The sequence below is a fragment of the Sceloporus undulatus genome, chromosome 2 (assembly GCF_019175285.1).
Source record: "Sceloporus undulatus isolate JIND9_A2432 ecotype Alabama chromosome 2, SceUnd_v1.1, whole genome shotgun sequence".
In the NCBI taxonomy this organism is placed as follows: domain Eukaryota; kingdom Metazoa; phylum Chordata; class Lepidosauria; order Squamata; family Phrynosomatidae; genus Sceloporus; species Sceloporus undulatus.
Window position 1 is genome coordinate 62,414,516 of NC_056523.1, and position 17,321 is coordinate 62,431,836.

At 38.8% G+C, this 17,321-nt stretch overlaps 1 protein-coding gene across 3 annotated transcripts in view; it reads left to right on the top strand.

The window, feature by feature from the left end:
* The window catches only part of PHF2 (PHD finger protein 2), a 168,685-nt gene extending 151,841 nt beyond the window's left edge, over nt 1–16,844 (top strand). For all 3 annotated transcript variants that reach the window (XM_042451500.1, XM_042451503.1, XM_042451501.1), the window contains exons 18-22: nt 2,078–2,355; nt 5,690–5,785; nt 8,343–8,452; nt 10,394–10,655; nt 12,651–16,844. In XM_042451500.1, coding sequence (XP_042307434.1) covers nt 2,078–2,355; nt 5,690–5,785; nt 8,343–8,452; nt 10,394–10,655; nt 12,651–12,739 — 835 coding nt within the window. In that variant the 3' untranslated portion in view covers nt 12,740–16,844. The remainder of the gene's footprint in view (nt 1–2,077; nt 2,356–5,689; nt 5,786–8,342; nt 8,453–10,393; nt 10,656–12,650) is intronic.
* The last annotated feature ends 477 nt before the right edge of the window (nt 16,845–17,321 follow it).

Genomic DNA, 17,321 nt, shown 5'->3' on the forward strand with positions numbered 1-17,321 from the left:
TTTTATTGGGATTTCTTTTGGGACTGGGAGGTGGGATTGGCTTGTTACTGAAATTGGCAAAACCAAAGAGCTTAGTTTAAATGCTTCTTACAGTTGTAGCTCCCCATTAATATAACTTAATTCAATTTGTAATTATATTCTGAATAAACTGTATTTTTAATATATAAACCATGATAATTTTATGTCAAAGCAAATTATATGTACTAACCTATATCCTAAAGTAACAGAGTGACTGCCAGTCTGTAAAGGGTATTAATGCATTTTTCCTTTTTTTTCTGGAAAGTGGGGGAAACAGTGTTTCCCATGGCTTCAAAATTTCCAGATATTTCACACATTTAGCTAACTTTGAGCCCTTCAGAGTATCTTTCTTGAGCTATGATTCCCACAGCTATAAACACTATTCCAGAAGAGATCTTTACTGTACCCTTTGATTGCTACCTTACTCATTGTCACCTTACTCATTCACTATTAAATTTGTTATTGAAACCTCTAACCTTTCTTGTCTGTCTTCCAGTTAGTTACCATCCAGCCTATACTTTATGAACCTTTTCTCAATTCCCCATATATCATTTATGTCTTTGTTGGACTTTTTGTTGTTGCTCTGTACACAGCTATATATTTTTATTAATTTTCTGTTCTAGCATGTTCTTCTTAGAACTTGGAATTGCTCCCATATGCAGAGACAGGGCTCACCAGAGCTCTTTGGCATAGAAAGCTAAAAGTCTCACAAAACTACTATTCACAGAATTCTATAGCATTGAGACACGGCAGTTAAAAGTAGCATGAAACTGGGTTATTTCTGCAGTGCAGACACAGCCTGTGACATCATATGAATTATTGCTTTGTTCTTATATAACCTAGTTGTTATAAAATGACTTGTATGCATGAGTCTGTTCCATCAGATAAATGAAAAGTACGAAAGAGGTAGTGGATATGCCTGTGTAGAAGAAAATAAAGGAAGTTAGGAATATGAGAAAATGGACATTAACTGTTCTGTAAACAGAAGCTCTTCCCTTTTGGGAAGCCTGCAGGATCCAGCAGTGGTCCTCACTCTGTAAACTGGATGCTTTTCAGGGGTAAAGAGCAGCAGCAATTGTCACCAATTTCCTCCGTCTGAAACATCCAACAAAGCATCTCAAACTGTTTTGGAGAGTCCCTTAACCCTCCGCAAGAGATTTTCAGGAGATGGGGTGGAGGGAAGTTAGCATAAGGCACCTCCAAAGTTATCCATAGGACAGTCAAAGAATCTATTCTAATAGCTGGGATGAGATAAATCAGCACAGCACATAGAAGGAAAGGAACTTGTCCTAGTTGGAGCCTCAAGTTTTAACAGTCTCTGATACAAGATGAGGGATGTTTTAAATCTTCTCCCACTAGACCTCTGTTACATGTCTCTAATATCCAACCTGCCCTGCCCATGCTCTTATGTGAGCCTACTCTGTCTGGACTACGTTAAGGCTGTGGTAACAACTTTGATTTTATTTTTATTTCTATCCAACCTGTCTCCCAGTAAATGATAGTACATATCATGCTGAAGTAGACATGTAAAATGAAGTTGCAAATTTTCTCATCCTCAATGAGAAGCAGTCTCTTCCCACATCAAGATACCCCCTGATCCCCCCCAAATGTCAATTGCTGTGAGATTTTACACTCTTATATAAAAGCAAAAACACCAGTGATTTTTATGGTGGGGTACTCAAAATGAAATATTTGCTCACAAAAAGTGTATGTTGCATGAAATAACAATATCTTGTGTACAAAATGTTGTATTTTGCACAAAACCCAATGTTGTTTACACACACACACACACATCCTTCACAACTTTTTGTGGAAAATCATGGGAAAATGCACAAACTTTTCCTAATTTCACCCAACAGAAAAGTTTTTAAACTTCTGTCCGTGTGTGTGTGTGTGTGAGAGAGAGAGAGAGAGAGAGAGAGAGAGAATAAAATAAATGAAGATTTGTATCCCAATATTGGAGACAAGTCCCATATGTAATAAATGGTTTTGCATGTTTATTCTGTGCTTGCTGTATTTATTTTGAGCTGAAAATTCTTTTTTTGTTTTCTTCCTTTAGTCAGCCACCTGCATCTCCCAGCACACAGGAAGCCATCCAAGGAATGTTGTCTATGGCAAATCTCCAGTCTTCGGAATCCTGCCTACAGCCTTCATGGGGCACCAATCAGGCCAAGAATAACTCTGTGTCTGCCCCAAACTCCAAAAAAACTGGAAGTAGCAACAACAAAAATGCAGGCAAGAGGTTACTGAAGAAGAGTGCGAAAAACAACATTGCCATTGAAGATTATGATGAGGACCAGGATCATTTAGATGCCTGCTTTAAAGATTCTGATTATGGTATGGAAAACATCTCTCCTTTTTCTCTGTGTTTGGGACTGATCAAATATACTCATGTAATGAAATGAATGATGAGGGGTGGTCCTATGGTAAAGGAAGTGTCTTTTGGCAATGGATCATGAATTAAAGTCCTGAATATTTGCCGGTGGTCTGCAAATACAGAACCCATGCAATATGAGAGATGTTCCAGGGCACAACATTTGCACATCTATTTTGATACTATTTCACTTTTCTATGTGACCTCACAGTGAAAGTCCTTTGTAAATTTTGCAGTTGAGCTATCGTTACATGTTTACTGTGTTACGTGCATGAAAAGAATTGGGTTCCAACACAATATTTCTGATGTTGTATAGTGCCAGATGGAGGCTTCCTAGTCAGTGGCATGGTAACTCCACTCTAGGTTTTAGTCCAAACTGGTAAGGAGGAAGTGTCCAAGGAATCCAGAAGAGGTTCAGCAGATTGGTTAGCTCCACCAAAGGCATGGAACAGATGGGCCAAAAGAAGGAGCTTCCAGCCACTTTGGAAGCGTGGCATTCAAACAATGCACACCTCCAACATGGCCCTTTGGACTGGAGCAAAAAGAAGCCAGGATAATCCAGCTCCTGGCAGCATGGGTTGGAGATCAGCAGGTGTGGCCTACAGTGCGAGTGGGACATGTGGCTGGTATGATACCAACCCAGTTCTGGTTGGAGTGGACTTGGGTCGCTCCTTCCCACCCATCTGCTCCAGCTCAAAGTTTGCATTAAAGCAATGGGGATTCACTGTCATTGACAAGAGAATGGCTGATTACTGATGACAGTGTTTTATGGTTTAACACAGGGAATCTAGAGGATTCCAGCATTAGGGCAAAGTCGCAACTAGATCCCACACTAGTACTTAAACAACTAGTTCATCTCTTCCCAGATTTGCTTTCAGCCCCTGCTGTAGGTGGCACAGCTACAGAGCCTTGGAAAGTTGGAGCTACACTTCAGATAGAGTGAGTTCTACTGTGTAGCATCTTAAAGGCCATTTGTCACAATCCTAGATTTTGGACAGAAAAAAATGTTAAGGGATTGTGCACAGCTAGCAGGATTGGATGTCTTAGCCTTGCTTGCCAGGAATTGGGTGTCATTTCAGTGGGTGTTATTTTTGGGATGGTTGGATAAACAAGGAGCCCTGGTAGCGCAGTGGTTAAATGCTTGCACTGCAGCCACTCACTCACAAACAAGGTTGTGAATTCAATACCAGCCAGGGGCTCACAATCGACTCAGCTTGGCATCCTTCTGTAGGTCACTAAAATGAGTACCCAGCTTTTTAGGGGCAATTGTAACTCACTTAGTATATTTGTAAGTGGTATAGAAATGTATTTGTTATTGCTATTGCTATTATTGATGGTGACCCTATACGTGAAAGGCCTCCAGGAGACCTGGACAGCAACAGCCAATTTATATTTTAAATAGGTTTCACCCCATCTCTACTGTTAAACATTAAAGAATACCATTTTTTTGAAAACCAGAAGTGAATTTTTGTCAGTTTCATGGAGATTTGTGGTGGCAGTGGGTGGGTGGATGGCATTTGGGGCAATTCATGTGGCCCTCAGAGGGAAAGGATTGGCCTTCACCAGTCTCACCACTGTTGCCCAATGTTGTTTTTAAGTAAGTACATAGACATATTTAAAATATTAAAGGTGGGAGTCATCAGATAATGTATAATAGTAATATAGCTCCACTGCCTTCAGTAGGATTGAATTTAAAGCATGGTTACTGACAAGTCCATTAAAAATGCATATAATTTTTTTAAATAATATACATACAATGTCATTCCCTCCTCCCCCCATATGTTGTCTTTGGCCATGACCCTTTAAGAACATATAATTTATTTCTGCTGTCAGCATTTGACATGCTGAATATTAAAAATACACATTGAAGTCCTCTGAAGTTCAATGAAAACAAGACTCTGTTCCATTCTGGAAAACTTGTACTGTACATGTTTGACAAAACATAAGCATGACTTACAATTACAGTACCTGTAGGCCTATCACTCAAATTAAATGACTTTTAAAACTTTGTGAAAGTATAATGTATAGACACGATCTAAATATGACATTCTGAAAGAAGAGAGGGCTGTATTACACGGACCAGCATTCTCCCTAAGTATATATTTATGCTACCATTTAATAGGTTCCCTTTGTTGTAAGATGATTTGATTCACCGAGGCTCCGTTTGTCGTACATCTGGTCAGCACATTTTCAGTCAGTGGCTAAACTGATGCAATTACTTTAAAATCATATATAGCCCTGGCAAAAAGAATTTAAAATTGAATCCACATTTTTGATAGATTGTTCCACTTTAACTGGGCTTAATCCAAGCAATCCTATTGGTATTTAGCCTGGGAACAAGGGATTCACTGAAAATGAAAGAGCTCAAGGGTGTGGCATATCACAGATGTCATTACTGTGGTACATAATCAATGCAGCATATTTCTGTCTCTGAGGTCTGCTCAATAAAAGTGAGTTGCTGTATGGCTGCAGCCTTACACAATAATCTATCTGTGTGTAAATCTCCCCACATGCTTTGTGTCCATTTGAGCCAGTTTGGGAATTACAAATAGCATCCAGATACCTTCCCAAATACAGAAGATGAAAAGAATTAAGAACATCCAAGATGTGGGTATTAAATCAGCAACAATTCATTCCCCTTAGCCTTTATGGTTATACAAAGGTTCCAGAAATGCAATTACAGCATGAGTTCAGAACCCAGGGAAATAAAAGCAGGCAGATTTTTTTTAAATGCACATTAAATCAGTATGAGCTTGTAACTACAAAATGTTCATATTTCTGCAGAGGAATGATGTGAGAGTTAAGGTCCTCCTTCATATGCTTATACAAAGATGCTAACAAAGGATCCTTTCTCCTGTATTTAACTGATTGGGAGTGTCAAATTTATGTTACAACAGGGGTGGGCAAAATGTGGCCCTGGGGTTGCAAAGACATTTTTGTGGCTCTCGGCACTTCCAGAATCCCCAAACTGGCCTTTTCCTGGCCAAAGAAGACGGGTGAATTGCTCCTCCTGGAAGCCTCCAGGTGCAACAATTTACCTTTTAAATAGGCTTCAAGCCCTCTCTCTGCTTTTTAACATTAAAAAAAATGTCTTTAAGAAGCTTCTTTCTAGCCCTTTTGCCATAGTTACTCACTCCTGTTTTAAACCACAATGTTAATCTGTTACTTGTTCTCAGGTATTTCATATTGTGCTCTTCTATAGGCTATTTTATATCTGTGACATATTATCATTTTTTTCATGTATGAAAGACACCATCACAGCCATAAATCTATTATGGTATTTGTTCTCTCATCTAGTTTATCCCTCCCTTGAATCAGATGAAGATAATCCAGTATTCAAGTCCCGATCAAAGAAGAGAAAAAGTTCGGATGATGCACCATATAGCCCAACAGGTAACATTTCTGCTATCTTAAATTTAGACATAGACAGCTACAGTAATCCATTATATCTTCCTTTAGATGCAGAGGTTCCACTTCTCCATGATTGCTGGTTCTATGATAGAAGGCACAAAGTACATCCCATCCACTTGTGTCAGTATGACACTGACAATATGTGACAACCCCAGAACTATTAGGGTTGCATAAGTTCAATTAAAATATATACACTTAATCATATATTTGGGGCAGAAAATATCTGGGCATGACATAGCAGCATGGCACCTCTTTATTCTGTTCAAACTACTAAATCACATCTGTTCTATAATGTTTGTCATTTCACAAATGTAGTGTACCTTGTTACCTGATTGGAAGCGTTGTCCCTTATCTGCTACTCCTACTTACTGGTTTATAATTCTAACTGCTATGTGCCTACTTTGAAGGCCAATGTGATGCAGTGGTTTGAGTGCTGGGCTATGTCTCTAGGAGTCCAGGGTTTGAATCCCTAGTCAACCATGGATGATTTTGAGCAAGTCTCACCCTCTCCCCTTATGAGGAAGGCAATGGCAACCCTCCTTCCTTTGATTATATGTTGCCCAGAAAATCCTGTAATAGTGTCTCAATAAGTCTACTCATAAATTAGTCTGATTGAATTTTATATGGCTTGCTTCCAAGCCATAGTATTAATGTTTCTGTTGACAAGAAAGATCATCTTCTTTCCATCTGCAGCTAAATACATCACAACTAAATAAAATGTGCCTGCGCCTTACACAGGCACACTATATGTGTCTTTCAGCTTATGCTGAAACCATGCTGTATAAAAAAACAATGGCCTGCACACCACACGTTTTTTCGCTTACGTGTGTGTGTGTGTGTGTGTGTGTGTGCAGAACAAATTCCCCCGCATAAGGGAAGGGCCCACTGTAATCACTTTTTATATTGATTGGTTCATTCTATTTGGACTTTATTTCTTTGAAACTTAGGAAGTGAGGGTGAATCTCAAAGAATCCCCAAGCTAGTTGGATATAGTTGTCACTGTCAGGTATATAAGTATGCTTCCCTCTTGTGGCAGAAGTGAGGCATGTTTGGCCCTCCAGATTCTACTGGAACTGTAACTCTGCTCTAGCAGATGAATGATGGGAATTGCTGTCTACACCTGGAAAGTCACACATTTCCATTCTGTCTTTTGTAGATTACTTCATCTAGCTAAATAAGGAGGCCATCTAAACTACAGAATTACAGTGCCATTATTCAACTCCAGTGGTTCCATCCTATAGAATGCTGGTGTTTCTTTGCCTGAGAATTCTAAATGTTCTTCCCTAAATTGCAAATCCCAGGATTTCATAGGATGGAACTATGGCAGTTAAAGTGGGATAATGACATTATAATTCTATAGTGTGAATAGCCCCAAGGAATCCAGTCCCACACAATAGCAATAGCAATAGCGTGTACGCACCCCAAGCAGTTTACATTGTGTAAGCGAATTGCCCCCAACAAGCTGGGTACTCATTTTAATGACCTTGGAAGGATGCCAGGCTGAGTCGACCCTGAGCCGCTGGCTGTTATTGAACTGATATTGAACTCACAACCTTGTGGTTTGTGGGCCAGTGGCTGCAGTACAGATATTTAACTACTGCACCACCACAATAAAGAGAAGCTCACTAAAACACACTGATTTCAGCCTTATCATATATATTCATCTATATGTTGAAAGATTTAAGCCTGAAAATGGGCTCCAAAATCATAGGTAGTCAATATGGTAATACTTTTCCATGAGCCTTGGGAAAGCTGTGGAGAAGGGAGGGAGCAGAGCAACCCATCAGCCTTCAACAAAGTTGTGGAGAAGGGAGGGAAATCAGAGGTCTCTGTCCCCCTTTGCAAGCCACCAGCCTTGGGGAAAGGAGGGAAACTGGAGGTCCCTGTCTCCCTTTTTGCAAGCCAGCAGCCTTGGGGAAAGGAGGGAAATCAGAGGTCTCTGTCCCCTTTTTTTGTAAGCCATTAGCCTTGGGAAATGTTGTGGGGAAGGGAACTGGAGGTTTCTGTCCACATTTTGCATGCCCAGACTGTGACCCTTGGGAGAGGGTCCAGAGAGGGAGAAGGAGGGAGCAAAGTGGTGTTTTCCCCCTCTGTTTAGATCCTTAGTTACATGCCCCTGAGCTTGACCATTGACTTATCCATGGGTCATATCAAAATCCATGATTTTGCCCCCAAAACCTACCCTCAGCTTATACATGAGGTCAGCTTATACACGAGTATATACAGACATGTTTGGATCTGGTGGATTGTGTCAATCAGTATACAGTGGCCCCTTGGTATCTGCTGGGTTTTGGTTCCAGGACACAACACACACACACCCATGGATACTAAACTCTGTGGATGGTCAAATCCCATTAAATATAGTGAAATGGTATTCCTCATATAAAATAGCTTTTGAGAATGTGTGTGTGTATGAATATTTTTAAGTCACAGATGGTTGAATCCTTGGATAAAGAATCTGTGGATATAATGTGTATGTATGCATCTAGCTATCTATACTCTTGATAACATTAGGTTTTCCTTTTCTTTCTGCATTTAGCAAGAGTTGGTCCATCAGTACCTCGGCAAGACAGACCTGTCCGAGAAGGTACAAGAGTTGCCTCAATTGAAACTGGACTGGCTGCTGCTGCTGCCAAGTTATCACAGCAAGTGAGCTGACCAAATACATTTTTGCTCCTCTAGAATTTTCTGATTTTCACAAACTCAGTTTTTCTTGTGCATGTTGAGGATATCATTTTATCACAAGAGGGTCTACTTTTATTATAATGAATCCTGCAATCCCTGGCCTAAGTTGTGCCAGAATGTTTTTTTCTAAAGCACTCTTGGATTTCTAAGAACTCTAGTTGGTGTCAGAGACAAAGGCATCTTGTATTTCAGTGGAACTAAGATTTTACTTGCAAGAAAACTTATGAAGCCAGAGTTCCTGTATCTTCTTGCAGTCACTTACTTAGAACAGAAGGCAACATTCAGGGATAGCCAAAGTTATTTTGTTGCTTGAGGTGAAAGGACAAGATGGCGCCCCTCCCTGTTCCATGCACAGAATCCAGCCATGCTGGCAATTTATTCTTACATCAACATTAGTGATGGAAGTTTACCTTCAAAATGCCAGAGACAGGATATTTTCTGTGGCAGTAGTCCCTGCTACCTTCACTCCTGCTGTGGAGAACATGTTGCTTTGCCTAATGGTTGGGCAGCTTGAGAACACTGAATGAGAGATTTTCAATTACATACTGAGCAAGTAACTCTACCAGAAAGGAGCTCTAAATCTCAGAGGGCCATTGTAGATTGAGCTTTAGGGTGAGAAGTGTGGAGCTGAAGACAGACTACAAACATAAAGTTGAAAGCACAATTTGGCCCAAGAAATTTACAGATGGGGCATACAGTAAGGCAGAGATAGAAACATCAGTGAAAAAGTACCCAATCTGTTACTTTCCCCCAGAAAACCTTTGAAAATCTATGTTACATTATATTTACATTGAAAGATGTGTGTTTATTATACTGATGTTAATTCTGACTGGAGCTTTATATTTGTCTTACTTTACTGTGTCCAGTTCTGGGCACCACAATTCAAAAAGGATGTTGAGAAACTGGAGCGTGTCCAAAGGAGGGCAACTAAAATGGTGAAGGGTCTGGAAAGCATGTCCTATGAGGAATGACTTAAGGAGCTGGGGATGTTTAGCCTGGTGAAGAAAAGGTTAAGAGGTGATATGATAGCCCTGTTTAAATATTTGAAGGAATGTCATATTGAGGAGGGAACAAGCTTGTTTTCTGCTGCTCCAGAGAACAGGACCAGGAGCAATGGATGCAAGCTACAGGAAAAGAGATTCCACCTCAACATTAGGAGGAACTTCCTGACAGTAAGGGCTGTTTGACAATGGAACACACTCCCACAGAGTGTAGTGGAGTCTTCCTCCTTGGAAATCTTTAAACAGAGGCTGGATGGCCATCTGTCAGGGATGCTTTGATTTGGATTTCCTGCATGGCAGGGGTTGGACTGGATGGCCCTTGCTAGGATTCTATTCTACTTTCATTAAAAAACCCTAATAGAATGGAAGGTGAAAAACCCATGGTTTTACTCCTTCTGCCTCTGTCCTTGTTTTCAGCTTGGGAGGGAAGGAAATAAATAGCTGCATGAAATTTGGGGAAAACACTTTTTTCTCTGACCTGCTTGAAAGGGAATGAGTGAGATTAAGAAGAAATACACATGCACAAGTGAGACACAGAAAACAGAAATTTTTATCTGTAAAAATAAAGCTCCCACCTGCTTCATAAAATTAACTGTCAATGACTAACCAGAACCCTGTCTATGTTTTATGGCTTACACAAATTAAAACAGATAAAGCTAAAGGTACATCCCAGACAAAAGTTAAATATAAGTAAGCAGTTAGCAGAATTAAAAGTAATTAAAAGAATGCCCATGAAAAAGAACCACCAATATAAACAGTGTAATTATCTTCTTTCTCACATTTCTTTGCTATGTCTCATCCTGGGGGTGAATGAATGAATGGGGGCATCTGTTCCTTGTGGTGTGTATGGAATATCCTAATGGCTATTCTTCAAAGCTAATATTAGATCTTTTCTTATTGAAAGGAGGAACAAAAGGGCAAGAAGAAAAAGAATGCCAAAAAGAAATTATCACCCAACAATGCAAATAAACTTCCTCAGGAAGGCAGCTCTCCTGAGTCCAAGTTGGAGTCCCACACCAGTGGTTTACCAGACCACGAGTATACAGCTGGAGCAAGCACATTTGGGGTCGCCCAAGTAAACAGAGGGTCTCAGCCCATGGCTCCGGGAGTTTTCCTTACACAGCGGAGGCCCTCATCATCATCACAGAACAATGCAGCTGCCAAAGGTAATTTTGATTAGTGATGTACAAATCAAACATAATCCACCAAAGTAAGTCAGGTGCTCTCATTCACAGAGTGTCCTTCCAGAATTTTTCCATGATAGTGGAATTTGAAAAATAATATAATATCAATTTTTCAACACAGCATGCTAATACTGTCACATATATGCATTTGTATTTGCAAAAATGTGCTTGTTGTTTTCTTATTTTTGTATTTTCTTATCCCTTCTCTTTTCCTTGCATCTCTTTTCTCATAGTCTATCACTTTTGGAAGTAACACAATGTTTTCTATATGCACGTATGTACAAATTTTTGTAAATTTTGAGGGCAATGGATCTTTCCCATCCAGCCGCACATTCCACTGTGACAAGGCATACTGTCATTGTTTGCCACTCCTTTAGAACAGGGAGAATCTGGTAACTGGTGCCAGCAAATCCAGCGAATTTCACCCACATAGCTTTGATCTATTTAGAATAGCATGATCAAAGATTTCTTTGGTTAATTCCACCACTCGTTTGGGAGAGTAGAATTATATGCAATCCAATCTGAAGGAGTTTTCTCCCTTTTAGTGTTTGTAACTTCTTTCCATTATTTTGCTAACTGCCCGATTAAAACTGGAAACAACTTGGAAGTGGAAAATAAAAGCCTAAATAATAATAATAATAAATAATAAAATTTATTTATATACCACTATTCCATGGATCATAGCGGTTTACAGCATAATAAAAACAATTTAAAAACACAATATACAATAAAATAGCAATATAAAACCAACAGTACAATTACAAGGCTGACAGGATGGAAAAAACGTCACATTCAGGGGGAGAAAAATAACACCAATGTTCATGGGGGGAATGCCTGACGAAAAAGGTAAGTCTTCAAGTTTTTCTTGAAAACATCTCTTTCAGTACAAAGGTGACTTTCTCTCCATCTACACTGCAGAATTAATGCATTTTGACATTGTTTTAATTGCCATGGCTCAATGCTATGGAATTCTGGGATTTGTAGTTTTGTTAGATCTTTAGCCTTCTCTGTCAGAGACCTCTGGTGCCACAACAAGCTAGAAATCCCAGGATTCCATAAGATGGAGCTATGGCAATTAGTAGTATTAAGCTGCATTAATTCTGCAGTGTGAGCAGCCTACAGGTGGATCTACATTGTATAAATAATGCAGCTTGGCACCACTTTAACTGCCATGGCTCCATCCTACAGAATCCTCGGATTTGTAGTCTTGTGAGGCACCAACGGTCTAGCAGAGAAGGCTAAAATCCTTGTAGAAGTACAAATCCCAGAATTGCATAGGATGGAGCTATAGCACTTAGATTGGTGATGACCATTTGTAAGGTCTCTATAAGTCATGACAGCAAATAACAGTGACACCAGTTAAGCACTAAGACTTTGAGTTTATTAGAGAGCTAGAGCTGTGGAATGACTAAGATTTCACGGTTATGACTTGGGAAGAAACTCTTTTCCAGTGTCGTCTCACCTATGAATTCATGGTTAGCTGTTGGCAAACCACAACTTTTATCCACATCTATATATAGAAGGAGACGATCTGATAAGTACACTAGATCCTCTGGAACCGTGGGCTCTGGATTCGTGAGTTCGATCATGATACCCTATATTATTAAATGGTGGTGATATGACCATGCATGCTTCAGCATGTCCACTTTCATGCTGCTGCCATTTAATAATATGGAGTGTAATCATCTGAGTTTTTTCCTGTCTGTGTGGTGGGTCACAGAACTGAACCTCAATGGAAATGAAGAGTCCATGGCTTATTGGTTAAAGCACACCTTTCAACTACATTTTATTTATTTATTTATGTTCTGTGCACTGTCAGTAGAACATGGAAAATGATTTATTTGTCCCTAGAAAGTGGTAATGCTGTGGATCTCTTCCAAAAAGATTTGCTTCATCTTTTTAAGATTATTTTTAGTCTTTTATCTTCATAAATGTTTTGTGTGACTTGATGCAACCCTTTCTTTTTCCTGCCTCCAGGGAAACGTACAAAAAAAGGCATGGCCACTGCTAAGCAAAGGCTTGGGAAGATTTTGAAAATTCATCGGAATGGAAAACTTCTTCTTTAGAACTCAGCCACAGTTGAGACTGTATCCAAGTTCAGAATGGCCTGAGCTGACACTAACTCTTCAACTCTTGAAGGACTGCAGTAGTATTGTGTGACATCTTCGGGACAATACCAGTTAACTTTTTGCCACCACTTTAATAAATTCTTTTTAACTTTCAGCAGTTAAACATGTACAGAATACTGCTATAAATATTTTTTAATATAGATGTCCTTTCTCAAATTGCTGAGAGTGACTAATTCGCAAAAAGTTAATACTCTGAGATGCTGAGGATCATTCCAGTTTTAGGAAAGTATCCCTTTAACTTGTTTATAAGTGAAGAAAAATCAGTTGTTTTTAAAAGTATGCACATTAATTTTCAGTTAATGCTACATTTATCAAAGCTGTACCAATTTTAAAGAGGTATCTGGTTAAGTGGCAGGAGATGAGTTTTTTAAAAAAATTGCTCAAACTGATTTGTAGAGAGAAGAGATTTCTGCCATTATTGTGTGATAATACCTTCAAGAAGTAATTTGAGTAATGCAATATTTAGTTTTCTTTACCCAGATCATGGTAAATATGTTTTGCTCAAAGAGATATTGAAATTGCACTTCAGCACCACTAAAAAGTTTCCCTGTAACCAGACACCAGACAACTGTGGGTGAATTTATTTATTTTTATGTGCAATCCAAGGTGAAATCTGAACATTATGGATCACAAATCAGATCCAGTTGGGTTATGATTTGGGCAAGGACTCCTAAAGGTCTCGTGCAGCTCTCTGAAAATCAATGGGAATTTTTCCGTTACCTTCGGTTGGTGCTTGACTACAAACACATTCATAAATAGATTTCTAACTTTCCAACTTTTTCTTATCTGTAAGGTTTTGCAGTGTTTTAAACCACCAATTTGTGTGCTGTCCATGCTCATTGTCTCTGTTTCATCGCTGCAAATCAATACGTAATAGAAGTAGCCTTGTCTGAATTTACCAAAAAAATACCCTTAAACTAAAATCTCATAAACAGATGCACATAACCAGGGAAAAGTAACTGGCACTTCAGAAGTAAAATCTGGAAACAGTGGCTGCATTTGGAGGCACTTTTTAAAAATTATTATCAGCTGCTCTAACTGAGCTTATTTACATGATCATGGAAACAGAGGGCTATTTTCCCTTCCTAGATGTTGATAGTTCAGGGATCCTGTTTTGGAATGATGCCCATTGTTCACCAGAGATTATGTGTCCTTGTTATTTTGAGACCAATTTGTATATTTGTGCCAAGATGTTTGGGTTTCCTTGCTTACAGTGTTTGAAATTATGGGAGATACTAATTGTGGATGAGAAGCCAGTGGCTCAGTTTCTTACAAAGACAGGGGTGCTGTGCCTGTTAATCCCACTATTTGAAGTCCCACACACAATGGAAGCTGGTACTTTCCATGTTAAATTAGGTAGTGAATCTACTCTAGGTTATAGTTTGAACTTTGAGAGAGCTATCAAAGGTGTGAACCTTATCCCCAAAATACAGTCAGCACTTTGGATAGCTCCTTTAAAATTCAAGCTAAAACCCAGAGCAGAAACCATCAGCTGCTACTGCTAACATTTCAGTCTCCCCATTTAAATGATTTTCAGCCTACTGGTGTGGGATCTAGCTGGATGGAAAGGGTAAGCATGTCACAAAAGTAATGTGATATGTAACGCTTACAATACTATGCATGTTTACTTAGAAGTAAGTTCCACAAAGTTCAGCAGAGTTTAATCCCAAGTAAGAAAATGTAAGATTGCCATGTTAGTTGGTTATATTCTTACTTTTTGGAAACTTGCCACCTTAGTTTGCCATTATCTTACAATGACCTTTGAATTGTGTCTAACCAAACAGAGGTTCATGACTGCACTATTGTTGATGCAATCATTTATTATGAAAAAGGCACTAGTTAACCTGGATTTCCTTTCCCCAGAACTTGCAATGCTATTTTAAAGCAAGCAATTAGAAGTGTAATTGGTTATGAAACAATGTTAGAAACCTCTATTTTAATGCCTATTGTGTTTTTAGTTTTTGAAAATGTAAGTAAATGATTGAAAATTTGGGGGAAAGGGATCTTAGAATGCCCATGTTGTTGTTGTGTGCCTTCAAGTTGTTTCTGACTTATGGCAACCCTAAGGTGAACTTATCATGGCTTTTTCTAGGGCTGAAAGTATATGGTTCGCCCAAGGTCACCAGTAGTTTTCCATGGCTGAACAGGAGATTGAACCCTGATCTCCAGAGTTGTAGTCCAACATTCAGACCAATATATCATGCTGGATCTAGAACAGAATTAACAGAATTGGAAACAATTTTTAAAACACTGCACCAAAACAAATTATAATACAATAATATAATTTATTATCATTTTTTAAAGAGAAGGAGCATTGTTAAGCCCTCATTAGTCTCCCCCCCCCCCAATAACGGTCTAAATTTAATTGCTAGTCCCAAGTAGATAAGTTCCACTGAATCCATTGCTACATGGTAAGTCAACCCTTATGTAAGTTCTCTTGAATCAAATGCCCTACTTTACTTGATTTAAGCCAATATGTTACAGGTAAAATGTGCAGGCTACTTGTAGCCAGTTACTTCCAGCCTCCTTTTTCCCTTCTTTTTCCATTCAGCCTTGATCATGTAAACAAGCCAGAAAAACAAATGAGCAAAGAAGCTGTCTTCAGATGACTGAGAATACAAGCAAGCACTTATCATCTGCTCCATTACCAAACCCACATTCCTCAGTGCTTCTTTTGGGAGGAAGAAGTGCAGGTGGCTAAGTGCTATAAAAGTGTGAGATGAGCACAAGCTCTTTAAAAATAACTTTAAAAAGCCCATAAACCCATTCAATATTTGAACAATAATGGATCACCGTTTAGGCAAGCCTTGATACCAAGGCATATTATGAGCTAGAAAGACTGTGTGGCCCTGTCAGTGATATAGCTAAGGCTTCTGACATCCATATCAAAGCACTTCCTATCAGATTCATTCATCTGAAGAGCAAGGCTGCTGTATGCACCCAGGTGTCTGATAAGATGAGAGCCAAGCTTATTGACAGTTTAACTGGATACTTGTTGTCTCTTAACTCTCTTGGTGTTTGGTGTAGAGTGCATTATTTTACATTAAACTTGCTTGTCTGCATATAAACACTTAAGGAGTTAAAGTTGTTTCTCAGGCAATCCCAGGTTTTCATTTATAGATATGTTTCCTAAAGCATATTTTTTCATAGAATGTAGCCTGTAAATAGCTTTTTAAAAAATACCTTCTTTTTATAAGAGCAAATTATCTCTAGGCATTTCTTTCTATAGAATAATTCATTAACCTTTATACAGATTTTTTGCTGAGTATTATGAACAGTTGTATTGTAGGTTCTTGACTCTAAGAGAGGAATTTTGGGTTTTGTTTTTATTGTGTTATGTTTCCCTTTTTTTAATTTTGGCATTGCCTGAAAAACAATTAAAACTTTGTGCAGCCTTATACAGAATGAATTATTAGTACAAAAATGATCTATTTAAGACACATTATGAAGAGGAATCTTCAACTTTATAATACCAGCTCCTTGTTTCAATTCTTGTATTATGAGGGGATACAATTATTTTATTAGCACCTTGTGAAGTGTTTCTGTGTTTTGTGATGATGTAATTTATTAATGTTTGTAGCTTTTTATATTTGTACATTTCTTATGAGCTTTGTTTATATACACATTACCTGGATGTGATGTCCATGAGGAAAAAAAACAGCTACAGAAGACAACTGAGGCCTTATTAACTAACCTTTCTACAGTTATGATGGGGAGGCTGGGTCAGAACTCTAGGAAACAAAAAATGTTAGTTCAATAGGGCCCCAGGGTTATGGCGAGCAGGTTTTTTAAGCTTCCCTAGTATCTTGTTCTTGTCAAGCATTTCTATAATATAACGCAGACATCATGCTGGTTTTTTATTATTATTGTTGTTGTTATTATTATTTTCGCAACATGTACATTTCTAACAAAGTTTATTGTGGCTATCTATTACAGTGTTTTATTTACTGATTCATATCAAATGCTCTTGTATCAAGTCCATGAAATCTAAGTAAACTTAGATGAAAATTTTAAAAGTAAAATATTTCAGGTTTTGTATAGAGCTGGTGTGTGTTTGTTTATTTTCAAGGTGAGCTGAATTGTGCGCCTACACACGATCAAATACATGCTGTGCTGTGCTACAACTGTTGTTTGTTCCTTGCCAAAGGCTGCTACCGCAGAAGCAGTACTTTCAGTCTGGAAGTTATTTGAACAGGAGCAGATAAGTGGACAGGCAATGCATAAGTAAACCCTGTTCATACATCTGGCTGAAGAAGGCCAAGTAGCCCTCACCCACTGTGTTTTATATACTTCTGTCAGAAACCAGACATTTTTGCCACAAGTGAATGGGCTCTCCTGGGTCCTCAGTGGCATTGCCGGTTGTGAAGTCTTTTTTTAAAAAGTGAAACATTTATGACAGAGTTAGGCAAGTGGGTCTGGGGAGCATTGTTGACTGCCCCTGGATCTTTGCACGTTACCATGCACACTCTGACCTCCTGCAGCTTCCAAAAATAATCCCCAAAATGGCAAATTGTACCTT